General features: G+C 50.6%; 11 protein-coding genes across 11 annotated transcripts; 8 read left to right on the plus strand and 3 right to left on the minus strand.

Moving 5' to 3' along the window:
- Positions 1-59: 59 nt before the first annotated feature.
- LAESUDRAFT_742505 (phosphatases II) lies at positions 60-1,180 on the plus strand (the record flags this gene model as incomplete). The annotated part of the gene is made up of 2 exons (XM_040911198.1): positions 60-606; positions 1,107-1,180. The coding sequence occupies 2 exons, from the start codon at positions 60-62 to the stop codon at positions 1,178-1,180; spliced, it is 621 nt and encodes a 206-aa protein (XP_040766149.1).
- A 1,034-nt stretch (positions 1,181-2,214) lies between these two features.
- On the plus strand, positions 2,215-3,873 carry LAESUDRAFT_723926 (uncharacterized protein). Its single transcript, XM_040908507.1, has 4 exons — positions 2,215-2,453; positions 2,512-3,041; positions 3,095-3,514; positions 3,589-3,873. The coding sequence occupies exons 1-4, from the start codon at positions 2,258-2,260 to the stop codon at positions 3,769-3,771; spliced, it is 1,329 nt and encodes a 442-aa protein (XP_040766150.1). The 5' UTR covers positions 2,215-2,257; the 3' UTR covers positions 3,772-3,873.
- A 678-nt stretch (positions 3,874-4,551) lies between these two features.
- LAESUDRAFT_811499 (uncharacterized protein) lies at positions 4,552-5,423 on the plus strand. Its single transcript, XM_040914316.1, has 2 exons — positions 4,552-4,846; positions 4,901-5,423. Exons 1-2 carry the CDS (start codon positions 4,621-4,623, stop codon positions 5,311-5,313), a joined length of 639 nt encoding a protein of 212 aa, XP_040766151.1. The 5' UTR covers positions 4,552-4,620; the 3' UTR covers positions 5,314-5,423.
- Positions 5,424-5,829: 406 nt separating this feature from the next.
- LAESUDRAFT_757648 (uncharacterized protein) lies at positions 5,830-6,171 on the minus strand (the record flags this gene model as incomplete). Its single annotated transcript, XM_040912337.1, has 3 exons — positions 5,830-5,936; positions 5,989-6,108; positions 6,165-6,171. The coding sequence occupies 3 exons, from the start codon at positions 6,169-6,171 to the stop codon at positions 5,830-5,832; spliced, it is 234 nt and encodes a 77-aa protein (XP_040766152.1).
- Positions 6,172-8,762: 2,591 nt separating this feature from the next.
- LAESUDRAFT_723932 (uncharacterized protein) lies at positions 8,763-10,334 on the plus strand. The gene is made up of 6 exons (XM_040908508.1): positions 8,763-9,041; positions 9,096-9,322; positions 9,387-9,478; positions 9,533-9,692; positions 9,737-9,837; positions 9,892-10,334. The coding sequence occupies exons 1-6, from the start codon at positions 8,780-8,782 to the stop codon at positions 10,148-10,150; spliced, it is 1,101 nt and encodes a 366-aa protein (XP_040766153.1). The 5' UTR covers positions 8,763-8,779; the 3' UTR covers positions 10,151-10,334.
- Positions 10,335-12,202: 1,868 nt separating this feature from the next.
- LAESUDRAFT_66283 (uncharacterized protein) lies at positions 12,203-13,265 on the minus strand. The gene is made up of 4 exons (XM_040905017.1): positions 12,711-13,265; positions 12,541-12,657; positions 12,363-12,485; positions 12,203-12,309 (listed from the first exon to the last, which is right to left on the minus strand). Exons 1-3 carry the CDS (start codon positions 13,060-13,062, stop codon positions 12,391-12,393), a joined length of 564 nt encoding a protein of 187 aa, XP_040766154.1. The 5' UTR covers positions 13,063-13,265; the 3' UTR covers positions 12,203-12,309; positions 12,363-12,390.
- A 3,353-nt stretch (positions 13,266-16,618) lies between these two features.
- LAESUDRAFT_66371 (uncharacterized protein) lies at positions 16,619-18,135 on the plus strand. Its single transcript, XM_040905079.1, has 6 exons — positions 16,619-17,001; positions 17,057-17,280; positions 17,336-17,442; positions 17,501-17,660; positions 17,711-17,811; positions 17,857-18,135. The coding sequence occupies exons 1-6, from the start codon at positions 16,728-16,730 to the stop codon at positions 18,098-18,100; spliced, it is 1,110 nt and encodes a 369-aa protein (XP_040766155.1). The 5' UTR covers positions 16,619-16,727; the 3' UTR covers positions 18,101-18,135.
- A 1,076-nt stretch (positions 18,136-19,211) lies between these two features.
- On the plus strand, positions 19,212-20,339 carry LAESUDRAFT_769853 (uncharacterized protein; the record flags this gene model as incomplete). The annotated part of the gene is made up of 5 exons (XM_040913781.1): positions 19,212-19,641; positions 19,700-19,825; positions 19,953-19,989; positions 20,063-20,179; positions 20,230-20,339. Exons 1-5 carry the CDS (start codon positions 19,549-19,551, stop codon positions 20,337-20,339), a joined length of 483 nt encoding a protein of 160 aa, XP_040766156.1. The 5' UTR covers positions 19,212-19,548.
- A 1,048-nt stretch (positions 20,340-21,387) lies between these two features.
- LAESUDRAFT_811503 (uncharacterized protein) lies at positions 21,388-22,070 on the plus strand (the record flags this gene model as incomplete). Its single annotated transcript, XM_040914317.1, has 3 exons — positions 21,388-21,729; positions 21,785-21,901; positions 21,964-22,070. Exons 1-3 carry the CDS (start codon positions 21,717-21,719, stop codon positions 22,068-22,070), a joined length of 237 nt encoding a protein of 78 aa, XP_040766157.1. The 5' UTR covers positions 21,388-21,716.
- Positions 22,071-22,795: 725 nt separating this feature from the next.
- Positions 22,796-25,294, plus strand: LAESUDRAFT_697349 (uncharacterized protein). Its single transcript, XM_040906305.1, has 7 exons — positions 22,796-23,131; positions 23,197-23,774; positions 23,826-24,411; positions 24,486-24,533; positions 24,585-24,704; positions 24,760-24,895; positions 24,956-25,294. The coding sequence occupies exons 1-7, from the start codon at positions 22,850-22,852 to the stop codon at positions 25,270-25,272; spliced, it is 2,067 nt and encodes a 688-aa protein (XP_040766158.1). The 5' UTR covers positions 22,796-22,849; the 3' UTR covers positions 25,273-25,294.
- Positions 25,295-25,578: 284 nt separating this feature from the next.
- On the minus strand, positions 25,579-27,090 carry LAESUDRAFT_757653 (uncharacterized protein; the record flags this gene model as incomplete). Its single annotated transcript, XM_040912338.1, has 6 exons — positions 25,579-26,035; positions 26,105-26,205; positions 26,259-26,421; positions 26,476-26,587; positions 26,645-26,821; positions 26,874-27,090. 6 exons carry the CDS (start codon positions 27,088-27,090, stop codon positions 25,579-25,581), a joined length of 1,227 nt encoding a protein of 408 aa, XP_040766159.1.
- Positions 27,091-27,251: the final 161 nt, after the last annotated feature.

Below are 27,251 nucleotides of genomic sequence, written 5' to 3' on the forward strand. Positions count from 1 at the left end.
TTTCAACCACCTTCTCCTTCGGCGCTTTATGATTAATACTCATCTATCCTTAATTAACCATGGGAAAGCGTGAGAAGTCCGAAGCGACATTGTCCCAATCGGCAGTGTCGCTCGTCCTTCCTCCCTCGCTGTACCTTGGGCCTCGCTCAGCAGCTTCGTCTAAGGCATTCCTAACGGCGAATTCAGTCTCCCACGTTCTGAACGTCGGTTCAAGTCCCGCTGACAAAGTCGAGGGCGTAACCTACCATCGCATCTCTCTGAGCGACTCTCCAACGTCGTCGATCTCTAAAGTCTGCGATCCAGCCTGCGAGATTATCGATGCTGCCCTCAAATCCAACAATGGCATGGGCAAAGTCCTCATACATTGCTCAGCAGACATCTCGCGCTCTCCTATGATCGTCGCAGCGTATCTCATGAAACGGCACAAGATGTCGTTGAAGGCGGCACTGCGGCAGATCATTCAAGTCCGGCCACAGATCTCGCCCAACCCGGGGTTCCTTCAGCAGCTGAAAGAGTTGGAGATGGAGCTGTTCGGAATTGTGTCATTGGATGTAGATGAGCTTCCGAAGCGCGAAAAGGACCGCTTGGCATTGTTCGAGGAAGCACGTACCGAAGTCCTTGCGGACTGATGTATATAGTACGAAAGAGCTTCGTATTATAATACCCGATTTCCAGTATCACCGATGTATACATGTGTACCAACGATTCAGAATGGTCCTGTTTCTGAGCATTGCTCTCTACTTAAAGCTAGCTCAAATCATTGGGGAACCTTCGTCCGTCGGCGAATAATCAAGAATACTGGAGACTCGTGCACAGCATTAAATAATGATCCAATGATCACTCGGGGGGAGCATGGAATAAAGTGTGCAAATACACTTTCATTAAACAGCCAAGCCCACACAGTGCCATAGCAGACGCATGAAACGGTGCAACGTTTAACTCTTTCAAGAACTCGTCTGCCTACTAACAAGACGGCCACAACCGGTTTGCCGCTCAATCTGACAAAAACAGAAATGATCAAAGCTTCCCGTCGTCGTCCTTCTCTGAACCCTCCGTTGCCTCTGTTCCCTGCCTAAAGGACACATTTTCAGCCATGGCGGCACCAGCTGCCCCTGCAGAGGCCGCTGCACCAGCCACAAATCCGACCGCAGGAAGGGCACCACCCATCGCAACGCTCTGACAGATCGAAAAGAGCGAACCTGCAACGACATTGCCAATAGTGCCCTGCCAGGCAGCCGCGAGGGTGCCTAGATGATTGTATAGGTGAGTAAAGCCTGTTAGGAGTAAGCGAATGAAAAATACAACCAGCAACTGGTCCTGCTGCGCTGAATCCTACGATGCCGAGTGCAACCGGTGCAACGACAGGCGCCAGGACAGCGCCTATGATGGCAGATCCCGCGTAGACGGCGGTTTTGACGCCGACTTCCATCGCTCTGGAGTAAATGAATGAGGATCACTTCTCACATTAACATATTTTCAAGCTCACCGGCAAATGGGACACTTATCAGTGGTATTGCTCATGCACGACTCGTGAAACCCGTGACCACACGAGAACTTTCGAACGCCCCGACGCTGGACGGAGTAATGAAGGGGGTACTTGCATTTGGAACACTGGTCCACCATAATTTTCTCGTAATGCGATATCTGGGAGTTCAGAGGAAGGAGTCAAGATGAGGAGCCTACCGCGTCCGTGGTTTTATGGGCAGCTTGAGCATGCAGCTCATTTTGCGAAGTAGGCTTTGAAGCGATGAAGGAAATCGGACGCACGCACGCCCTGCCACGGAAGGAGCTCATATGGCTTTAAATTTTCCAGTAAAGCAGTGGACCGAGCTTGTGAACTTCGAGGCGGGAAATAAGGAGAAAGCATGTAGGAAAAGAGCATGAAAATCGCGAGCGGCGCGTCCGAACAGCTGTGAAATTGTCGCCACTGGTCACAGGACCGCGTAGTTGGCTGTCAAAAGCCGTTATCTCCAAGGATATCTAGGTTGTCAAAGCGACATGTTGGGTTTCACTGGAAAAACATACCAGCTCGGACATTTTATGCTCGAGATCTAATCGGGATGTAATCTCCCAATATGACAGGCCAATTACCGGATTGGTCATGAACGACGTCATCTCCGGCGATGTTACGCGGTGCGCCGGCAGTTGAGTCGCGGGCATGGGTCGACTATAAAACCGGCTGCTCACGACTGTTTCTTTCACTTTTCTTCTCTAGCTCTATCTCCAACGCAACATTTTTCAGTACCACTTGCTCACAATGTTCGCGGCTTCGAGGACAACAGCTTGTCGAGTACGCGTTGCGCCCTCGGGTACGGTGCCGTTCGGCCCGCGTTGCGTCGCAAGTAGACCGATATCTCTGAGATATCAGTCGACGAATACTGGGAGACCATCGTCTGCAATGGGCACAAGTGTCGCTGCAGGTGTAGCGGGCGGCGGAGTGGTCCTACTCGGAGGTAACCACGATCCTGCACGTACCTATCGCAGCAATCCGACTGAGTTGTGCACATGCAGTTTACGCCTGGTACCACTTCTCCGGTATCAAGACTGCCGTCGACGCGACTAAGGCAGCCCGGGCTTACTACCAGCAGACCAAACGCACCATCGCCGAGAAGGCACCCAAGAATCCGAACGAGATTATCCAGTTCCTGAGGCAGACCACTAAGTCCTACACGGGCATCATCCCGGGAGCATCCTCCTACGTCGACTCTACCTTTGATGCGCTTGATGAACTGCACGAGACACACGGCCCAGAGGTCAACCGCATCCTTCAGCAGGGTTATGACGAGATCAAGTCCATTCTGAGGGAAAAGAATGCGGGCATGAACCCTGAGACGAGCATGAAAGTCATGTCGGTACTGAGCCAGCGCATTGGCGAGCTCGAGGAGTTGGGCAAGAAGGCCGGGCAGGACACCTTCAAGGCGCTTAGCGACCGGTATCCGGAGGTGGGGGAAAAGTTAGGCGGCGGGTACGAGGAACTTCGTCGCATGGCTGAGCAGAGCGGACCAGGAGCGAAGAAGATTATGGATGACACTACCCGACAGGTCAATCTTGAGATGGGTAACTTCAAACCTGCATCATCTGACAATCACGACAGGTCATGGAGATGTTCTCCAAGGGCTTCAATCCTGATAGACTGAACGAAGCTCGCGAGCTCCTGCAATCCAAGACCGATGAGATTCGCAAGCTTGCCAAATCCTCCGGACAGGATGCATGGAACAAGGCCGTGCAAGAAGCTTCGCCATTCCTCGACAAGCTGCCCGAGATCAGGAAGTTACTAGAGAACAATGCGAATGAGTTCGCTGCAGCCGGGGTAGCGCAAGGCAATGCAGCTCAGGAAGTCTTTGCAAGAGTGAAGGAAGCAGCCGAGGGTGACGTACTGAAGAGCAAGGAGAAGATGAAGGAGCTGCAGGAATTCGTGTTGAAGAAAGCTCAGGAGGCGCAGGAACTATGGAGCATGGATCGAGGTTGGAACGGGATGCAGGATTGGTTGACGGCAATTTCAGGCGGCGAGGAGGTATATAACCATCCCTCCTCCATCTATGGCCTTCTACCGTCGTACGTAGCGGATCGCTGATCCTTGCTTGACAGATCCTGCAGAAGACGCCAGATATAGGCGCGTTTACGCAGTTGGCACATCAACGCGGCGAGGATGCGCGCAAGCTGACCAAAGAGACGTATGATGATATCGTGAAGGTGCTGGAGGAGAAAGGCAGGAAAGCAAAGCAGCTCGCAGAGAGGACGCGGCAGGAGACGAAACAGAAGCCGTCATGAGGTCGGCGTCTATGTGAGTCGGCAACCACAGCAATTGGGTAATCTGGGTCGGTTTGGATTGTATTAGCAGGGCGCTGAAAGGAAGGCATATCCTTGACATAGTTTCGTGTATCACCCCAACTGTTTAGCTTCGAGCGTTTCAGCTCTATGGACAGCCATGATCGTTTCGAGCACATCGATTGTCATCTCGGCCTTCACTCTGCGAGCTCTGTTCCACGGGATTAAATACTCTCTGGTATTATTGATCTAGAAAGCTCATAGACTATTTGTGCAGAAGCATCGTCTGTTAGTCTAGTGATGCTGCCGGGGCCCGGGATCAGGTGGTTCAAACAAGAAATCCACGACGTTGCCATGCATAGTCTGGTGTGAATCCAGCGAGGGCATGAGAAGCAGACAATCAAAGTATTCTAGAGACATCGACAGCAACAAATCGACTGTAAGGAGCTGCTGGATGCGCACAGTCGATGCTATCACACTGTCTAGCGAGAATCGGCAGCTGAACATCCCGAATACTCGTTCTTGAAGAGGTCCGAGACATTTAGAGTGCCATTCAGTTCAGGTACGAGCCTCATGAAAGCTGAGATAAAGGCTGAAAGCAACCAGATCGCGCTTTGAGCGAAAACCCTCGTAGAAGGAGGAAGCAGGAAGACCGCAGATCAAGCGCTCGCTGAGCGTCCGGAGATTCACGCGACCCACGTGACTTGGCCGCGGTTGCCACAGACGCGTTTGTGTTCCGACTCGTATATCAGAATGTCAGTTAAGGTTTGTAGGTATACCTATCGAGGGCATGATTGCCGCGTCATGCTTTCGCATTCAAACCCATAACTAGAGGCACTCAGATTTAGCACGATGCCGCTCCTCCCTCCGATTAGAACTCTGCCCGTATGGCGCATGGCGAGAAAGCCACCCCTGCTCAAAGCGGGGTTCGGCAGACGCGTTCCTCCTCGCTCTGCTTCCTCTTCACTACCGAAAGGTATATGTCTACCTCGAGCGCATATATGGGCCCGTTATGCAGCTCTGCTCATTGAGCCCACTCTACGCGGGATCGGTAAGATGGCATTCTTCGTTGGCGGAGGTACGTCGCTTCGTTTTTCACTCCTGTTACTATCTTATAACGCACATCGAACAGCATATGCGCTCTACCATTTTTCCGGAGTCAAGGACTTGGTGAAGGGCACAAGTCAGGTGATGGCTGACATCGACCAGGCGTGCCGCTCCATCGAAGGCACGGTAAAGCAGGCAGAGAAAAAAGTAGCGGGCGCGGTAGAGAAGTTCCCTGAAATCATCGCTGGTGCAGAGAAAGATGTTTTTGCAGCCGTTAAGGAGGTGCAGAAGTACGTAGGCCCGATCGGAAAGCATGTGGAAGCAGAAGCTTTGAAGGCCTCAACGGAGGTGGGGAAGCATTTGACTGCTTTATGGAAGACGGTCACGGGAGGAGGGTTCGATGGCTTGAAGGATAGAAACGAGGACAACGGCGGAAACGGGGATGTGGCTCATGTCGTTGCTGCTGCTGTAGATGTCGTCTCCACGACTGAGAAGTAGTTTGATACGCGGCGGAGATGAATCGTTGGAAATGTAGTGACTGAAGAGCTTCCAAGTTTGTATCGAGGCCATTTCGTTAAGACAGTGTTTCAATGATACTATTGACAGACATCTCGTGCAGCAATCAGGACTGCGTAATACAGAATTGCACAGGTTGTTACGCTACAATACGCCACTTGAGTAGGAAGGTTAGATGGAGACTGCAAGAACTCAGTCGTCGAGAAGTCCTTTCGATCCGCTGATTCATTCGAGTGGAGCGGCTACGGAAACCATGATTGGCATTCACATATGTGCCACTATTATTACTACGTCTACAACAGAATACTACACGGCAGTCACGCGGATGCGATGACGTCGAAAGGACAAAGCTAACTCAAACTCGCATCGAGATCTAGGCACCCACAGTTCTTGGGCGCACCGCCAATAAATGACCTGACTACACACGAGGTAATAAGTGAAAGCCGACCATGTCGAGATGTTGCAATTCTCTTACCGATGCTCGTGGTTGCAGACATCCTAATGACCGTGACGCGCACGCAGCTCACGCAGCGCCTGTTCCGCCGCTTGATCCGTGGCTTGACCCTTGTTTGAGTTTGTGGCTCTTCCATATTCGACGTTGCGAACTTCGAGATTGTGTTGTCAGCACATGCACCGCTATATTGATCAATTACCTACTCTTGGCTATAACGGTCCATGTCATAGACCGCCCTGCTCCAGAAAACGAAACGTCCCAATCCAAGACGTTCGTGCTACCGTAGTTTCTCTGCAGCCAGTTGTTGAGGTGCATGCGACCTTCTACAAAGGGTATATATGAGCTTGAGGACAATACATTCCAAAGTCCATTTCCTTACCAGACATCGTGCTCCTTGAGTATTGTAAGCAGTGATTTTTGTAGGGATCGATGCGAGTTCTACTATGCTGCCATCCCAGCAGCGAGTTTTATATAATGAACAGACACTCGCAACCACCTGAGCAGTAGGCATATAGCACGACAGCTATAAACCCGGAGGTCCACTGTATCTGTCATATCTTGCTGCGATCCATACCGGTTGATTGGAAGAGAGAGGTATGACCACCTCCGAGATGAACTTCCACAAACACCAAGGGACAGATTGTGGATAACTATGTGTGGTTTGCGGGGTAGTCGACGGCCACGACTGGCGAGCCGCCTGCACGACAATATTATTGTCAACTATCAGGATGGAGAAATTGACGGAGTGGCACAAGGACAATTACTGGTAACCCGAGTGACACAGTGAATGAAAAGAGCCTTGAAGCTAGCGACGCACCATCAGGTAGAGGCACGATCTTTGACTCGATGCTAATGTGCGATGCGGAACAGTAGTGGGCAGCAGGGTATATACGAACCAGAAGCATCCAGGTACGGCTGTCATGCCTTCATTGTTCTTCCTTCGTTACGTCAGAGGGTGGAAATAGCGAGGTCCTACTGATATGAGATGCCAAAACTCCTGATTTCTCGATATTCATCATACACACGGCAAGAATGTTCGGGGATCCTCGCAACACCGAGCTCGAGCAAGGTTCCGAAAGGTTTGTCAATGTGCACGGCAGAACGAGCATCTTGTCATGGCTGGCGCTCCGGCATGCTGCCACGAACATGAAGAGGTCCCCGATATTCAATCAATTCCACGGAGGCCAACCTTGCGCACCAACTAACCACATGCAGATGGACAGCGGATTGGGCGGTTAACCAGTGAAAAATGCTAGGTCCGGACTCATCGGAAGGTTGGCTCGTCCGGCGAGCCACACCCACTCACTTGCATATGAGAGTGGACGTTATCTCTTCCTTTATCTTGGCGTCATGTACTAAAGGCTGGTGATTGCAGCTTACTTTCGAAAACAAAAATTAAGTCATATTTATCCAATGTGGTACTCCGAGAACTCACAGGCATGATATCTGCTCCGGCGCTGTACGATGGATGTAAATAAGTCCTGATAATCATACAATTCGCGTCAGCCTGCGATGCGCGCCAATGAGTGGATCAAAAGGTCAATCAGATTCAAATCAATGTCCAGGACCACCGGAAGATGGAAGACCACAGTAGACCGGAGCGCGGAAGCCATGCCGACCCCGTAATGCGGAACCGAAACACCATCATTTGCATGGAGACCATGGCCTAAGAGCTCGATGCGGTAGAGAATGATTGACAGGCCCAGGGGTATCAGATATTCCGCAAGAACGTTGCAATTCTAAGAGAGCCCGTGTGAATGACACCCGGCCTTGAGCCTGTAGAAAATGAAGATCGGAGTTGTAACGAGACGAAGGACGGACTATAATCGGAAAGTATGAAACGGGGCGCATTGGCCATGGAGTATCATCTCTAATCGCGTGCTGTCCCTGTCGCACGTCGTTGAACGAGATTTGCAACTGAGCTCCTGAGGCAGTCTCTATTAGATTAGACCTGCGAGACCGTTCATTCAGCCGATCATAAATCTTCCTTCGCTCGAAGGAAAGTGACGAGAAGGTGTAGAAAGTCAAAACTGTACTCGTACCTGGAAATAAGGCCTAACGCCCGCAGTTGCCGGAAGTTTGACCAGTGGAACGCGTTGCGCCGAAACCAGCGTGCACTGTTCGTGAGTCTCCAGCACACACTTCGTGACACACGGGAAGTACATGAGTTTCACGCTTCATAACAAAAACTTGCTTGAGTTGGTGACAGAGAAGGCCTTCACCGTCTATATGGACAAGAGAGTATTGCTCAGAGATCGACGAGGTAGGCGGGCGCTTGTCCACGGCGTCCGGAGCCGCATCAGTGTCTCTGAACGGAGATCACACCTCAGTCACTATTCATGCCAGAGACCGGACGATCCTAGGGGAGACACAGAGAAAAAATCGATGGTGTCCGGATGGCGTACAAGAGCTGCCAATAACAGACGGCATTGATCGCGGGGATGTTGCGCTCACTATCTGTCTATCACAGATACTGAGTCCTGACATCAGGTCAGCCAGAGGTCAGCGTGATGCACGTCGATACAATTGAGCAGTCAAGGCTCATTTTGGTCAGTTGCCCCAACATGCGAGTACTATATATGTGCAATGATTTGAAGGTTACCCTGCGACGTGAGAGCCTCGTTAGCAGCCACGTCAAGACGACGTCGCGGGATATTGGACGTACCTGCGCGGAGCAGGTAGGATGAATAGAGCCATTGGGCGGATCGCCTAGTCATCGTAAACCCAACTTCATAGCATGGAGGCAAGCTTGAGGCTCAGCGGAAAGCAGGGTAGAGCTGAGTCCATGTGGCACATGTAGACGTTCGGCGCTATATTAGTATGAACGCGGCCATGTGATGAGTGCATCAGCTGCGGTGCGCGCGTATCACGGTCAAACTAATGACGCAAAATGAACGTCATAGTGCGCTTGAAAGTTTAGGCACGCACACAAGACAGCGCTGTTTCGCTTTTCACCCGATCAGAGCCTCTCCTGCATTTTTGGACCTCGAGAAAATGGCCAGGGACAACAAAGCTGCCTTGAAGTTTAACGGTGCTGGATCTCATGCTGTCCTGAATCAGCCCATAATGTCACGAAACACCCCGACCGAGCAGGTCCTCTTCGCTGTTCTTCGATCTGGTATTTCCGTCGGGGTGCTCTTTGACACTCAACTACGTGCCTTTTCGCGTCGCACGGATGCTGGCCAGGTGGATACTCTCCGTGCCGTCTTTGCCAACAGTACAGCGCTCAAGAACGCATCAGAATACTTTTCTCGTCGTACATTCTCCTTTTCCGATCGCAGTGGTCAAGAACCTGATGCGTATGATTTAGTGCTCTCGACCGAGTGGGCCGACATCGAGTCGTCGGATTCTGAAGTGGAATATGATTACGAATCGGACAGTGACCTTGAAGATACGGATGATGGAGAGGATGTCAATGATTATGTTTTCGATGAGCTTCCATTCGCAATGCGCAGCGCTCTGGCAGCAGATGACGAGAAGTCCGAATCGACGAAGTCAGCGGACGAAGATGTGGATGACGCTTTTACTCTATCTAAGGTTGGAAGGACCAAAGTTTCTTTTCCGTTGAGGCACCTTACCAAAGACGGCTACCTCGTCACAGCTTGATGCAACGCTCATGACAAGCTCGACAGCTGAGGTCTCGTGCAATATCGCTCAGATCACCCGAACTCTCCCTGCCGTGGCGCACAAGACGTGAGTATCATATTCGGCCCTAGCATGTCATGATTTACGCTCCATGATCATCAGTTTGGAAGCATTCGTTTACTATACGATGACTGGCAAGATTGAATTCGCGCCTCTCAAATCCCAGCCTCCGTCTGTACGTAGGGAGAAAGCGCAAGCTGAAAGAAAACCGTTCGATCCTCCCTTGTGCTCGCCTAAATCAATGTATCGATTTGCTCATATGGTATGAGATCTCTATGCATCATTCCCATCTGCTCATGAGATCAGTGCGAGATGGACCAGCTGAAGAACCTCGCCTTGAAAGACATCGAATCCAAGTTATCCGTGGACAACATCCTCGAGGAATTATTCTCGAGGCTGACATGCAGGTGAACTAAGGATTAGATCAGGCAACTTCATGCACTCATCAATGCCTACGACAGATATCTTGAATTGCAGAAATTGGAGGTATCATACCTTCTCAAAAACCTCTCAGCGAACTTGATGTCCTTCATACCGGGTTGGATCGCAAAAGTAGCTTCAGGAGAGTTAGGTCCAATGGGCGGTGACGTTCTCGCTATCTTGTTCGAGAAGCTCGCGGAGAAAGTGATCAGTCTCAATGATAAACCCGCGCTCAAGTGCAGGTATTGCTACAGCACCAATTGCAATCGCCGCTGCCATAATTGTGGACGTAACTTCTAGACGAGTAAAGACTGTACGTATGTGAGCGTAAGCTGGTTGTGTCCTTTTCTGGCCGAAATGTCCCATAGATTCGAGTGGCCCTTGTTGCGTCCATGTTGTTGCGCTGTGCTCTGCTTTGTCGAATGCTTTATTTGGACATAGCGTCCGCTGTAACCTAGTATGTTTCGAAGTTGAATATTACGCCACTCAACCCTTTCAGGTCGTTGCCGGGCAGACACACCATCTTCTGGTGTTACAGCGATCCGGGCATACTGGGTACTCGGCTAGTCGGGCGTTCCTGTACGATGCCCGTGTTGCGGTGGTCCATCACACCGTGCGGTCTGGGGTGCACAAGGGTGTCGCCGTGAGGTAGATGTCGCGATGCACTGAGACAATCGACGGACTAATGAATGAAACCTCATCAGGGTTTAAAGTTTGCCATGACGTGGCGCAGGAACCGTATCTCCGGGTGCGGGTGCAATACAAATTGCTGGAGGACAAGTTGATCATGGTGCTGTTGAGATCTGTGGATCAGCAGTTGTGTCTGCTTCCACGAACGCGTCAGTTACTAGTACGTGCATAATCAACGCAAGAAATTACCCTTTGTAGTTTACACATCGCGCCTGTATCTGACCCGTATACAGGTCAGAACGAATGATATCGCTATCTTTATGAATATCAACTGCGATTCGACACACGGAGACCCCAAACTTAGATTATCACATGTGTGTTATTCTGGGACATCTCCATTCTAAGCATCTGCAACCGAAGCTGATCCGGAACAACGCTCCCCCCGGATTCAAATATTCACTGTATTGAGAAAGACACATTGCCACAGCAGTAGGCCGAGAATTAAGCGACTCACATCGACCGCGTAATATTCCTAATCGTGCCAACAAAGTAGCGAGATTGACGACGATCGGATCAATTAAGTGGATGACGCTCATGCGAATTACCCTGAATCGACCTACCGCGTTAGTTCGCGGCTCATACCGACCAACGCACCGGCGGTGGCAAAGATAACTCCAGGGTGGGAACATCAGTTCCAACTCGCATCTGCGTGGAGTAGAAACGCGGGGATGTCGGAAATCTGACGGACATTGTGGTATGTCACTAGATTTTGATGAGCAGGTGCACGCAATCGCATTGTCGTGTTGATGGTTTCAAACTTCTATACAGGCCCGGACAATCATCTTCAGGCAATCTTCATGCAGAGCGCCTTGACGTGAATTATCAGTTCGAGCGTCTCAAAGAACGCCCATACTTGGACCGTCCTGATGTCCATTAAATTCTAGTGCTATCTGTTCCGCAGTTTTGATGGGCTCATTGTAGGACCAGCAATTGATCAACTAGCAGGGCAGCCATGGAGGCAATGCCTGAATGAAACGTCGATCAGGCGCAACTTGGGCCGCCGGACGCTAAGTATGTCTTGCTGACTTGTTGAACATTACTGTTTCAAAGCATCGCTCCCATGGATATTGTGCTGATATAAGAAAGAGATAAGGTGCCGTGTACGGCACAGCCTTCTGCATAGTGACTTTTGTTTTGTACATTTATTTTTATACCGCGCCATGCGCCGCGGTTAGTAGGGAGTAATACACAGAGGTAGGCATAGTGACTTGCCTGCCCACGATGCATGTGTCCTGGTAGTCCAACAGCGTACGCGACAGTGCATGACGATCAATATCTCTGGTCTGTCACACTGGCAGACATCGGCACCGAAGGAGAGCTTGACTCATGTACAGCATGTTACGACAGCACGGTGTAGGTGATGTTAGCTACTTGGGTACTTCGCCAGGAACGGCATCACGAGCGGGCATAGCACAAGCGCATTGTACAGTATCGAAGACTTGCGCACACTGTGACCGTGTCCAGGACTACTTTCGCTCGTCGCGAGCTTTTGTGAACGTGGTTCTTCATCATCTGGCTTTGATATAGAACCAATACTTACTCAGAGTGCGACCACGATTATTCAAGAAGCGCCAAGTCTGTAAGGCATTGATACGTGAGAGTGCGATAGGGCTGATGAGATACAGCACTGAATGAACATTGTGCTGAATATACTAAGCCGCGAAACGAATTATGTATGGATAGAATACGGCATGCACAGTTACGGAACGATATTGAGACCTTCTCTGAGGTTACGTGCATCGTATATGTTGCGAGGTGCACTGACTGTTCTGTAAGTAATGTTAACAGTGGTTTATTTGAGCAACGTGATGCTGGTTCTCACCTGGGCATCCAAGTTACAGGCATCTGGACTAACCCCGCAGAACAAGCAACGTCTGCGTTGCCGCTCGGTCCATAGCCTCACCCTTGTTCGCGCTAGTGCCAGTTCCATGTTCTACACCGTTTACTTGGCACAGTTATGATCAGCAGTTTGAACACTGTTCCATCGCTTAGCAACGCACTGTATGCCTTTGCAGTGAACGCAATATTACGTCCAGAACCTGTTTTGGTCGTCTCCCAGACTAGTGAATTCATGAGACCATTGCGTTGGAGATGATTATTGAGCTGCTGGCGCGGTCCTGAGTAGGGATTAATGAACGAGAGACACAATGTATAAGAAACCGCTTCCTACCATGCTCGTTGGAGGACATGCTTATTCGAAGAACGGTGATTCGACGGATTCGATTGTAGCAGGGAATGCTGGAACTCCTCTGGCAGCATCCTAATAACACATTTATACGACCAGTAGACGCACCCTCAACCACTGGCGCGTTAAGCGTAGAGCAAGACATCCACAGACCCGGCGGTCGACTGGACACACTGTATGTCGCTGTGGCATGGCTCAGGCTGGTTGGGAACAACGTATAGACATGATCATCTCCGAGACAAAAGACGGGAAATGCCAGAGGACACATTACGGATAGCTCTATGTGGTCTGCGGGCTGTTGATCGCGACCAACTAGCCGCCTGAATGGTGGGGTCATTGACAGTTGTCAGGATAGACAGCAATGGAGGTGGACTAATTTTCTGGTAATCCGTGTGGCATCGTGAGTGAATTGAACCTGGACGGATCGACGCACCATCAGACAGCGGCACGGTCATTGAGGCGATAGTGATCTGCGATACGCTGGTAGCAGGGTTTAACAACATATACCATTAAAATGCTTCATGGAACGGCTTCCGTGCTGATACGTGTCTCACTTCACCGCACATGAGGTGGAAATTCGCCACAAATTGGAAATGCTATGGGCGTCATCCACAAACGTCAGCATTCTTTCGACATTTGTCGTAGACGCAGAAAAGGGATTCGAGTGTCTCCACAGCGTCAAATTGGATGCAGAATGAAGGTCAAACCGCTCGTCGACATCTACGCTGAAACAAGGACCCACCAGCATGGCATCCACTCCGGTAATATAAAACGAACGTACCGGGTTCCCGGTGTTTAGATAGACGTGGTTCAGCTACATGAACGCCAATCTTACGCGCCAGTGATTAATGTGTGGATAGACAGCGGATTGGGCAATTAGTCAGAGGTAAATGCCGGTTCCGAGGTCATCGGGGGTGGACCTCCCGCCCAGGCGCCATATCCCACTCACGTTTGTAACCAGTGCAGCTGTTGTCCCTTCATTTCTCTCGCTGCGTCGCATGCTAGGCTGGTATCCGAGACACGTTAGGAACAATAAGCAGCCTGATCGCGGTTTCACGATATCCGTCGTGCAAACACACAACAAACACTGCAAACCGTAGATCAAAGCGCGCCCAATTCAACGTGTACGTAGCAACTCACCAGTGCGGCATCCACTCTGGTATTCAATCAAAGGATTCCAGTGTGTCGATGTCCAGATAGACTTCGTCTGTCCCGCAATTACCGATCTTGTGCGTCAGCGGACGACGGGCGGGTATCCCGTGGATAGAGTTGAGAGACACAGATCCAAAATCCGGGTACAAGGTGATCGGAAGGTCGAGCCAAGGTATGGATCGTATGAAAGTTAGTATGCATGATCAAGCTCGTAGCTGATAAGCAAGCGCTGGACGGCGTTCTTTCGTAGATCTCGTTTGCGCAGCGGACGATCCAGACAGTCTGTTTGAGAAAACTCGTATAGACTGTACAAGAGTTCTTCATGGCTCTACGAGTGTGCCTTCTGTAAACCTCAAGCGGCCACTAGCACGACAGCGGGGAAGGGGGAAAGGCGGCACCACTGCGCAGGAATCTCACGAGGACGGGAGCGAGGGTGGCGACGCGCGTCGGCGGTGGCGGGGGCGGCGCAGTATGTTGGTTTGTTCAGCGGCCAGCCACCGCCCACCGATGCCGTGATGCCGAACTGAACTCAGCCGATGGCGGGCCGCCCGTGGTTTTTAATATTCACACGTTCTGCCCCGAGCGCCGAAAAAGGAAGTTGGGTAGGCGTGAACGAGCGCGTGTTCTACGACTCGTGCGTCTATCACTGTTACAAGTTCACTATCCCGCCGCTTTGTAATGCGTGAAAGGTCTGTTCTGCAGCTGACTCCATTGCAACACCTTTGTTAGGATCGACCCCTCTTCCGTGTTCGATATTCTTGACTGTGAGAGCCCTGTCATCAGCTATTGTGAACCATCCCGGGATAGGCGGAGAACCTACTTAACGCAACTGCTGTCCAGGTGATGGAACTATCCGAACCGCACGAAATTGTCTTCCAGCTTATGTTGATCCTGTTATTATTTGATTGAAAGAGAGTGTTCAACTTCGTACGCCAGTCTGAAGGGTCATCTGTGAGCCTGAGAGCGGCCGGGAAGTAATGAAGTATATCACGCACAACCAGACATGGCTGGTCGAGAGGCTTGCTGAGGATGTTCTGGCTACTCTGTCCGCAAAAAATTCTGACGATGCCTCCGAGACACACAGTAATTCTTTTATAGCAGAGAATGAATACTTGCTTGAGGAAGTTCATACAGCACGATATCCAGATACCTAGATATCCAACATCAGCAGCATGGATCTCATCATGCGGGCAGCAACGTCACTATCTTTTAGACAACGAACGGGGACTCTTTACATATAGATTGCGGATATCCGCATGTGCTTGAGCGGAGTACTCCACGAGTATGAATATCAAGATATGCGAAGGATGAAGTCGTTGTCGGGTGTGCGGCGTCGTGTGTCAATTTTGCAGTGAATCGACCGACATGTCTTCAAATAATGACACGATCTTCTCCTTGATAAACATATGCAGCACAGACTGGCTTAAACACAGGGAGGCTGGTTTGGGTGATAGTAATTGCATCTTACAGCATGGACTGCCTCCAACTAGATTCGAAAATGATTAATTGAACATGCCACAGACGACATACAGTCCGCCTCATCGCCGGTGGAGTATCGTGCAATTGGAGCATGAGTCGTGGTATTCAAGTTGGATCATCTGGCGTACACTGCTGAAAAATCTCACATAGCAGTCACAGCAGCATCGTGTCTCAGGATGGCACAACACGACTAGATCTCCATGCGACGCCGCATGGCGAACTCACATAGGGGAAGCAATATAGCCACGTCGTATTTCCTGGGAAGCGGAACTATGTGTAGCGCTAATTCTGAGAGTGTTGGTCTGTGTCCATGAAGCTCGGCATGGTGTGGCACTGGTAGTAAGGTTCGGCCCGCTATTGGTATTGAACGCGGCCACGTGATGAGCGCGTCTGTGGCGACATGAGGCTTCCGAGTCCCTACTACATGTAGGGCTTCAGCTCTGAAATATGGTGCAACATCCTTTCCCTAGTATGAAATAAAATATAGTACCAGTTTTATTAAGTGGCACGAGCAGGAAGAGAGATGATCGTCCGAGTCTGATAGAAATCCGGCTTAATACTATTATCGGTAGTGTGTCCCGTTCCGTCAGCCTTCACAAATACTTCGGAGTTGCATACCGCAAGAGTCAGACATAATGTAAATGTTGCTTCTGCAGCAATTATACCCCTGTTGCTCACGACGCGCTCCGGAGTCGATCGTGAAAGGACACAGCTTCCAGATCTATGACTTTCAAAATTTAGCGCAAATATACCTTCCTTTGACTCGACAATTGAATACTGAGGCCTAGTGATTAGGTTCTCTAGTTCATGAGTTATTCCATCGGCGCCTGACATTATGCAGCCTCCACCCGTCTCAACTCAACGTCACCCTTGAGAATGACGCCATTTCATGTAGTGTATTAGGCTCTATGGTGCAGTGCCTGGCTACCGATCAATTGAGTCTGTGTGTAGTAGTTGCTGAAGCTAGTATACGTCAATTTCTGTGTTTCGTTCAGCCTGAAACTAGTAAGTAGTCCCTCCCGGCGATGACGGCAACTACATTGCCGCGTGAGTTCATAAGATAAGGCCTTTCGAACAAAATGTTTGCAACACGACTTGAAATTAATGTGACACAATTGACAACGATGATGTTTGCAGGTGCCATCCCTGATGATTGTCCTGGCTTTCACAGCACCTCTGTTATGCTTACTTACGAACTTCTTTAGGCAGAAGCCTACGTCTCAAAGTAATTGCCGCCGGCGTCTTTGGCGTGAGAATATCAACGAGTGATCGTCGGCATAGCATACAACGCGACGAGGACATTCTGTTTCGCTGCCGCCCTCTCTGCCCTCTCTCTCTCACACACACACAGCGAGGCTAATTCTCTACGTCATGGTTTTCAAGACCGTCACAGGCAAGAAAACTGTGCGGTCTCAGGACGACGGTACACCGCCTCCTGGAGCCATTGAACCTATTGTGCCTCGAGGCGCCTCTGTAGATGAAATTCTCTTCGCCGTCCTCAATTTTGGCATTTCCAACGGCATGCTATTCGATGCAGAACTTCATGCATATTCCAATCGCACTGCCTCTGGGACAGTAGATGGGCTTCTTCCTGTTTACGCGAATAGTGTTGCATTGAAAAATGCATCGGAATACTTTGCTCGATGTACGTCTCTAACACTCGACTTGGCCTCACATTATTGTAATACATGGCATCACAGTGCTCTCTGCGGATTGGGCTGATAGAGCATCTGTGGATGGCGAGGAATACGACTATGCATCTGACAGCGATCTGGAAGACGTGGATGAATCGGAGGGTGATATGGACGGCGTTTCATCCAAGCCATTCCAACGACTCGCAACGCATTCAAGCGCCAGCGTCCAAGAACGCAAGCCATTGAAAGACAACCATGACAATGGCGTTGCCTCGCTTGAGGCTGCTCAAGCGAGTCTTAATTTCCCCATCAATGTCGGATCTGATGAACTTGAATAGCGTACAGAGTTCATCATCTCTTTCAGCTCAAGAGTCTCCAATGGATGCAAAGACGTCAGGCTCTGCGGATCACGGACGAATTCGACGCATTCTTCCCGCGGTGGCTTACAAAACGTATGTGCATGATACGCGTGGCTGTCATGGACCTCTTCAAACCTCACTACTCGCACAGTTTGAAGGCCTTCGCATTCTACACATTGACCAAGAAAGTTGACTTTGCACCATTGCGCTCGCAACCTACGTCAATACGTCGAGAGAAGGCCAGTACGCATAGAATGGCCTACGATAGTCCTCAGTGCTCTCCCAAATCGATGTATCGGTTCGCCCATATGGTAAGATATTTGATCACGCTCGTTTTGCTGTGATTGAATGCTCGTTGCAGTGCGAAATTAAGGAGCTGAAAGAGCTTGCTCTGGAGGACATCAAGTCAAAGTTGTCTCCAGATAACATTCTGGAGGAGCTTTTCTCAACACTGACGTCGAGGTGAGATTGTTCCTTTGGCAGCTTCTGCACATTCACATGGCGTAGATATCCTGAAGTTCAGAAAGCCGAAGTGGCATACTTGCTCGACAATGGCTTAACGCCTGATGTCATTGCAGCTATGCCAGACTGGATTGCGAAAGTGGCCGCAGGCGAATTAGGTCCACTAAGCGGTGACGTTCTCGCCATACTGTTCGAGAAGCTGGCGGCAACTCGCGTGCCATTCGTCTGTCGTCATTGTTCTGGCACTAGTTTCAAAAAGGAATGCAGTGACTGCGGACGGTGGAACTAGGATGTTAATTTGGTAGGCTGCCAATTGCTTTCACTAGTCTGGCTCACAGAGATCGTAGGTTTCCTTGCCACCACTTTATATGTGGGATTGATTGAAAGGCTGATGTTTGTACAATTCTTGACATATCAACACCAAATACAGACTTGATCAATGCACGGCAGTACGTTATTGCTCTCCATTTCAGTTTCATGTCCACCAATCAGCCGAGGCTTTGCCTGTAGCAATTATTGAGGGTACCCGCGTCACAGGTCGATGTCGGCCTGCAGCTGCTCCGATCAGAGGCACGATGCAAGGCTTTAGAAGTGTCTTTGAGTGGGAACCCATGGCACACGGCGACAATCGTGCGCCAAACGACTCTCGACGAGACTCGTTGAATGGCCACAACCATTGCCTCGAAACTAGTATTGCTTACATAAAAAGCAAGTGCTGTCTGGGGTTTAATAGAAAATTGGACAGCGGGATAGCGGCGCATTAATTGACCAAATGGGTGCAGAAGCCTACGAACGAGAATCGCGGACGATGAGGACGGTGGTCTTGAAACAGACTCGTTGCCACGAAATGAACGCTCCCTTTTGGTGAAATCAACAAACGTAGCATGGCGAGGTGCGAGAGGACTCCCATCGATACGTACTCAGACTCTTGTGAGATATGAGTAGTACTAGACCGTTGCATATGAGCGCTAGAGTCACTTACCGTGAGGAACTTGATGATGTTCAATGCAACGCACTGAAGCAAATCGGCAGCAAGAACATTCTTGCCAAGATGTCATGCTAGCTATACGGTGCAACACGAACCATTAAATTACAAACTGATCATAGCGCTTTCAAGCTCTCGCGATCAGCGGCTGTGTTGCTGGAGTCGGTGTACATGTCACTGACGACTACGTTCAACATGCACGATCAACACATGATATTGCTCGTATAAACTTCAAGCACTGCACCTGTCTCGGCGTATACCCGATGTCAGAAATAAGGATATCACTGCTATATGACTATCAGCAAAGACTGGCACGCGGATCATATCCTGAAACTTCAAGCTTTCAAGCGCCAAAAGTGTGGAACTTTGGACGTCTGCATTTTAGTGGCTGTCATCGAAACCACTCCGGAACAAGGCTCATCCCGGCGCAGCACTGGAGTAGACGTCTCAAGCGCTACATGCCGTTCCAGCAGTTACGGTAGACTGCAATAAAAAAAAGCATAGCATGACGAAGTCTACGTGGTATTTTTATTCGTGCCAACAACTCAGTGGGACCAATGATCCATAAATTGCGGTGCTCCGATGATTGGGTCATTGAAGTATGGGTGCTCGTACGAATGCCACAAATCTATCTACAGTCCTGGTCTGCGTTTTACATTGACCGATGCAGTGGCCAAGGTGATCCAGGGTTCACGATGTCGGTTCCACCTCGCATCTCCGCGGAATAGAAATCAGGCTTTCTGACAGACATCATGGTGCCCACATGGGGGATTTTGCACTGCAATTGTTTAATGGGTCCTTTCCGTGTCAGACGACATGCGAACGCATTAGGAACTGAAACAAAGGTAAATGAATTGTATGTATATGCCGCACGGCACCAGTTCTCTGATATCAATCGCATAGACTTCCGTTCGCCCCTTGTGTCCGTGGAAGTCCTCAAATTTCAGAATAGGTGGTGCACCGCCTTTTTCCAACGGAGGTAGCAAGACGACACAGAAGATGGCCTTCGGAGATTTGAGACTCGCTGACGTCTGCACAAATGGATTGCGATTATCTGTGATGCCGACACCACAAGGTAGTAGCCTTCAGTGTTAAAACGAGCAACGAACAGGACGAGCAGGACAGCCCAGCGCGGTTGACATAGCCATATCTACAGATCACCGTCAGAACGTACGGCAGGAGCAACATGCCTGGTATGTCACCGACTCAACGAGCACTAACCTTGCGAGCACGCCCATAATTGCATTGACATGATGGCGTCTCTAGACTTTCGTATGGATCTGAATAATTGGCTTCAGGCCAACTCCATACCCAGCGCTTTGACTTGGAAGATCAGCTCAAGGGGCCCGAAGCATGCCCCTACTTGGATCGCAGTCGCCTACAGTGAGCGTAATCCTGATGCCCATTGATAATCTGACTTTATCTGTTCCCAGTTGACGAGATCGAGTACGGAGCAGGCAGCAGGGCAACTAAGGGCGCCGCAATGGAGGTGGCAGCTGAACAAACGCTGAGAGCTCTCAAGCGCAAGGCTTCTGGACGTTAAGCACGTTTTCCTGAGCTGTATGTCTATTACTGTTTCTAACCATCATTTCAGACCACCATTTCAGTACAGATTGTACTGATACAGAATACAGCACGTACGGTAAAAACGGCAGCTATTTTACCGTGACTTTGCCGGTATTGTTCAAGTTTTTTCCATAGACTGCCTTTCGCTACCTATGTAAGTTTGCAGAAACATATGCAATGTCATGGTTTAGAGCCTTCTATGCAGTGACCTACTTGTGTCTTTCGGTATATCAATAGCGCCTTTGACTGTCATCAGGCGTGACAGTACTTGGCGGTCAATATCTCCGATCTGCCACAGGCGCCGGCACTCAAAGAAAAGAAAGGTTAGGATGAGGCGTGCTGATATAGCATGGTGTAGTGGACGTAAACGACTCGGCCCCTTCGCCGGAAATAGCATCAAGAGCAGACATAGCAGAAGGACATTGTATAGCATGGTCTGGGCTCCCACTCATGTTTCGGCTACCGGAACCACCCGTGATCCCCGCGCACAGCTCCATCCCGCTACTCGAATCATAAGAAACCATTCAAACACCGTCTATCACGGACGGGATTGGCGCACGGGAGATTCTCACCGACCGGAAGCCAATCCGTTCATCAGGTGCACGGGCCAATTGCCTGGTCGTCTCCGTTCTAGACGTCTGTGACGTTGGGTGTATCTTGGGCTGTGCTGCTCCCGCATACATCGGTGATTGACGCAAACGCTGGACATAGACGTGTACTGCACCAATGCAGGCCGAGGTCCTCGTTTTCAACTGCGTTTGAACATATAGGCTTTCTTCAACATTTGTGACTCATTTTCCGCAAACGCAAAAAAATGGGAAGAGAGCCTGTTGTATCACGCGTCTGTTGTTCGTATCGTAACATTAAGCCAATTTTAGGAGCAGGTGTGGAAATTAGAAAGCGTCGTTTCGATCAATTATCGGGAGGACGTGGACAGATGCAAGTATTACGGCACAGAAAGGGACGACTTACTGGCAATGTCCACTTTTGACTCAGAGTTGCACTCCAACGCGGATAAAGCGTGAGGCTCGAGAGGTACTGCGGTAATTCATTGCGAAAACTGATATGGGATACCACGATGTTTTAATTGCGTCTAGATACATAGCCACTCAACCGGGTGGTCGTCATCATGCTCCCATGATAGATTGAGACTGCCTCACATGTTTCTCTGTGACGTACCCGCTGCAGAAAGACAGCAAAGCAATACTCGGCAGTCCGCTATTGCTGCAGTCTGAACAACACAATTCCGCATAGTTGAGATGACCGCGCTGTCTCTGCCCGTATTTAAGCAAGCGCAAAACGAGAATATGGTAGCACAAAGTCAACTATCTGTTCAACTCTCGAATTCAGCACTATGAGTACCTCTGGTAAGCCATCGTCTGAAGAGGACGCACTTCTTTACTCAAGAGCATTCAATCACAGAGTGGCGCATGCAGCTGAACAACTGGCTCCAGGCGAATTCAAAAAGGAACGCCTTGACCTGGGATGTTTCAACGAGCGGCCCTAAGCATGCCCCTACTTGGACCGCGATTGCTTATAGTGAGTATATGGATCCTCTGCCGACTTACGGTCTCGACGATTGATGAATTAACCCTTTCCAGTCGACGGCGTTCAGTACGGAAGAGGGACTGGCGTCAGTAGGAATGTCGCGACAGAGATTGCTGCTGAGCAAACCTTGACCGCACTCAAGCGTCAGACTGGACGTTAGGTGGGGCCAGCACAGGCATATTACGAGTGAAACCTGACTTACCCATTCTACAGCGTCACGAAGTTTCTGCAGAACGATTGCTATCAGCAGCATGCAGCATACTCTCCGGATGGAGTCCTTCGTGATCGTGCCATGTAGATTATTCGACCCCTAGAGATAGAAATGATGAATTTGCTTCCTAGATATCAATTCTGCATACGTATCCTGCGTGTGCACTGAAGGCTAGCGGTAATACACAGACACGATGTTTATCGCTTGTCCCATTAAGAGTTCGACTATGCTGAACATGTGTCGTCATGGGCAAATATGGCACAAGGCACGGCCCATTCGAAGAGAATGAAGGGCATGGCACAAAGTTACCATGATGCTAAATTTTGGGGCATTTACTGGCGACATCTTGACTAATTCAGCGCGATTCTGAGGCATTCTGAATGGCTCTTGACTTGAAGACTTCGACTGTTGTAAGCAGCCAAACCGTTCGAAAATGAGCGTAGGAAAGACTGCTGAACATCTCGTCAAGGAGAACAACCATAAAAATGCTAGAAAGCTATTCAGACAACCTTTGAAGCTGAGAATTGGAGGCACACCGCTGCCGGTCCATTCGCGAGTCACTGTGGGAGTCGGACTCAAGTGACTGTGCGTTTCAAAGTTTTTTTTTGCTGATTGCCATCGGCAATCACCGAAGACGTGGTGGCCCTGAATTCTCAAACATGTCTTTGGCCACATGCACTAGCGTGTACGCCAACCCTTTTCTTTGAACTGAACTCTGTTAATAGGCGATGAACCAACAACAATACTTTGCACAAGACCGTGGAGAAACATCAACTACCCTGCTCTCCGTCCTGCATGAGTTGACTTCGCGGCAAGATGCATTCTCCTCACATTCTCTCCATCCATTCGCTGCGGAGCCAGATACGCCAGTAAACCTCTTGCATGCTGTTATCGACGCGACAAACAGGATCTCTCACTCGCTCAGCACGCATCTGTCGCTCCCGCTAGCGGACCAAAAGTTGATTTCGCTGTATAGGCAACATACCTCGATTGCCCAGATATTGCACCGCGTCAGAATCTCCATTGTTTCGGCGTGACGCACTTCGTCTCATTCACAGGGTTCTCTCATGCTCAGTCCGAACAGAATATACGCTCAACGCTGGACAGCCTGCGGAAACGCGAGGGAATCACGTATGGAGAAGACATTCCTTTGGAACGCATGATGATCGCCGACTGGTGCGTCTCAAGACTAGAAACATGGGGCTCATCAGCGGGGATGGAAGCCTTCAGAGAAGAAGAGCGCGATGGTCGGATTATGGTAGTCCTAGGCGGCAAGGTGCTCGTCATAGACATCGAACTGTCCGTGGACAGGAGCGACTCAGACAATCCCAAAGTCTCACTTGCGACCCTGAAGACCTCCTACGCCATTCTGAATGGCGCGGCAACACAACAGGGATCTCTATCTCTTGATGGATTTCTTGCAATGCGTATCGGTGACTTTCTAACGGAGGTACAGAAGGAGGCGGACGAGCGTGACAGCGTCGAGGCTGCGAGGTTAGGCAGGCTGTTCGCGGAGCACATGATGTATCTCATGCAGCTGGATCAACTGGCTACTAACGAAGGTGCCAACGGCCTACGATGGTTCAGCGATATGGACGCGTTAGCTCTTGAGACGGAGCGCTTCGCCACGCAAGAGGCCGAAGTGATTTCGAGGTGGGCATACTCCATCATATTTCGATCTTCGATAACATTACAATCATCCAGGTCGCAGCCCAGTTCTTATGTGCCACTAGACGTGTTTCTCATGCGTTCGCATGCTCTGCCTCTTCCTTACCTCACCTCTCCTTCCATGTCTTTCCTAGTTCACATCTCCCCACGGACATATCTTTTCTTGCTTCGTTCCTCGCCTAGCTCAGCACCTCCCTCCACTTCTCCCGTCCCTAATTTCGACATCCCCCTTTCTCATCTCCGTTCCCAACTTTCCGTCCACCCGCGACCCGAGGGAGTCACTCTCGCCACGCTCACGCTCACCCGGTCCTTCTCGCCGATATCCTCTCCGGACTCTATCAACATCTCCGACCTCGCCACGCGGCCGACATTCCCACTCGTCCAGAGCGGACACGAAACGAACTTCTCGCTGCCCCTGCCGCAGTCATCCGAGCCCGGGTTTGTCGCAGGGCAAGCTTACAGTTGGATATTGGACTTCACGGACGGGGGAAAGTATCCAGGGGTGGTGATGAGCCAGTCGAGGATGCGCGAAATCGAGCTAGTGATCAATCCGTTGAGTGGAACGGACCACATGAATAGCGCCCCCATGGCGTTCGGGATGGGCAGCTGGCTCGGATTGCTGGTACGATTTTACATTTCTTTTCTCCGGTCCTGAGTAGCACAGATTGATGATATCGATTGATAATTTTATCGCAGCTTAATCGCGAGAACCCCATTGCGCCGGAACGATTCATAGCGCTTTATGTACGCGTTCAGCTTGTATCATGCTTGATCTAATCACCAATCATCGCTTAGACGTCTCCAACGTCCACCCATCCCCCGTTGCAATATCGGCTCACTTCACCAGAAGAGCCAGGCTTCATTCTAGAGAAGGTTCCGGTCCGGACTGTCAAAGAGATCTGGGGAATCCTTGAGGTTCGTCGTGTGCTTGATCTCATCATTCCTTTGTTGAGCGAGCATGATGTCTTAGGTCGTCAGGGAACAATGTTGGCTAAACGAGATCATCAGTGCCCAGCACTGGGTTCCCGAAGGTTTGACGGGTGAGCCCGGGGAAGAACTCGGCGATGACGACGCCACCGAAGACGACCTTGATGCTCTGCTGAAGGGTACGTCCTTCTTTTTGTACAATGATAAGTTGTGAGATCTTACGCTTCCGCCTCAATCAGGTACTCTCACGCCACGCCGCCTGCCGGTCAATCTCCTGCTCCCGATACCGCCACCGCCCGACCTCCTTGACCCGACCTCCCTTTCTCCCTCCTCGCACACGCGCCTCTTGCTCTCCTCGCCGGAGCGCCCGCCCATGCCCGGACTCGTAGAGATTTCTGTGGGCTTCGACCCAAGCCGCCCACGCGGCGTGGCGGTGGCTGTGACTGGCGCCATGGGCGCGGATTTGCAGATGGATGTGTTGGAGGAGGTATGTAGGAGGGGAGGCGTGCTAGGCCTGGCGGGACGCGTGTGGGCGAAGTCGCATGGGTCTGTATGATGTGGAGTGCTTTAGGTTGCAAGCGGCTGCGGCATCATTTTCTGCTTCCCGGTCCACTCAGAATGGATATCCTTGTCTTGCCTCGTATGAGCTAAGGAAATCCGGATGTGAAAATATACAGCATGATATTCGATTGTGCGGAACCGTCTCCACATGCGATAGATCTACAACAGATCACCCGACCTACATGAGAACGGTACAGTCAAGGGGTCAACTCAACTTCTCTACATTTACAAGGGGGGTGGGATGTAGTCACCGAGCACTGAAGGTTCTTTCGTCAGCAGCTCGGGATTAAGACGAACAAGCTCAAAACGCGTCGTCGTCGCCATCACCGAAAGCTCTGGCAGAGCCGAAGCTCGGTGTCCACGTCTCCGGTTGGACCCAGCTGGTCACCCTGTACGGCGGTGGTGCAACGCTACCCCTCAGCCCGCCACGGACCCTCGTAGAACTACCACCGGAAGGACCGAACACTGACGAAGAGGTGCTGCTGGTAGAACTGCCTATTGCGTACACAGCGCGCGCGGGGCCCGCGCTGCTCGCCCCGCCAACACTGAAGGCGGGCGCGTGTCTTGGGTCCTTCCGTGGTAATGCCGAGGACCGCGTAACGGCTCCGTTCTTGACGTCGAGCAGCGTCTTGAGGACCTCACCCGCATGAGGGAACTCGCCCTGCACGACCCTGTCAAGAATGTCCGCGAACGAGTCGCGGATCTCGCAATAATGATCGTGGAATATCTTGATCTCGAGTTCGCGCACTCTGTCGTACCTAGTAGCGAGTACATGTTTGGAATCAGTCAGGGTGCTTGTGGCATAGAGGGAAGAAGATATTACGGACCGAGAAGTGAACCTGCTGAAAACCTCTTGTACGATGTTTTGTGCCGATAAGCGGGCACGGATTGCTTCAAAGGAGAGTTCCTGCAGCTCGGGGATACCATACTGGTACATGCCATGAGCAAGCTGTGTTCGCAGTGTCATGGAGTGCAGATTACCTTCTCTGCCAGGCGGTACATCGATTTTGGAGAACATGGCGGGATTGAATCGGAATCGCTCAACGCCTTGGCCATTTCTAGATTCCTCTCCTCCTCGCCCGAAGACCTCAGCGGCAAGAATTTGACTTTGCCAAAGTACAAGTAGAATATAAGCGCGCGCCACCTGGACAGAGTTCTCAGCGCGATTTTCATGAAGAGATAGAAAGAGGGCGCTTACGTGTGGTACGCGACATCGTTCACGATGATTTGCTGGCATTGTCCCGCAAGCTCGATGGAGGTCCCGTCGGATCCGCGAGAGTTGCTGGAAGCTGGTGTGATGCGTTGCTTGCCTGCTATTGAAAGTCAGTCTGGTGTTACAGTAGTGTGGCGCGTATGGGAGTACTTACCTCGACGAGATGGAGGTTTGAGATCTTCCGACATGTCCATATCGGAGGCGAGGTCATCATCGTCTAGATCGCTGTCTGACTCATAATCGTAGTCGTTCGTGTAGGGAATTTTGTCTTCGGGGAAAGGTGAGTCAACAGGTATCCTAGCGCCGGACTCCGCGAAGCCATTAGATAGCACTGGGTGCACAGTCAGAGCACTGATAATCCGATCGCACTAAACGGCACTCACGTTTCTCAAAATAGTCGGCTTTCTTCAGTACAGAGCTGATGGCGAGGACATGCCGTGGATTATCGACTCGGATCATGCCATCTTTTGCGAACGATCGACGAGAAAACACATAAAATTTGACGTCTAGGAACATCGAGGATTGGAGTGACTCCTTTATCGCACGCTCCACAGCTGACAATGGCTGATTGGGCTGGGTGGATGCAGTAGCAGTGGACATGGCTGTACTGGCTGTGGGGTGCCTCTGAGACCCAGGGCGACGGGACATGAGAGGTCGAGTCAACTCACGCGCCGACTGCACCGACATCTGTCGTTGACTCTGCGATGGCGCCTTCCCGTTCCACATGGCAGCCATACCATGCGAATCGGTGAACATGACAC

The sequence above is a fragment of the Laetiporus sulphureus genome, assembly GCF_001632365.1.
Source record: "Laetiporus sulphureus 93-53 unplaced genomic scaffold LAESUscaffold_11, whole genome shotgun sequence".
Classification (NCBI taxonomy): Eukaryota; Fungi; Basidiomycota; class Agaricomycetes; order Polyporales; family Laetiporaceae; genus Laetiporus; species Laetiporus sulphureus.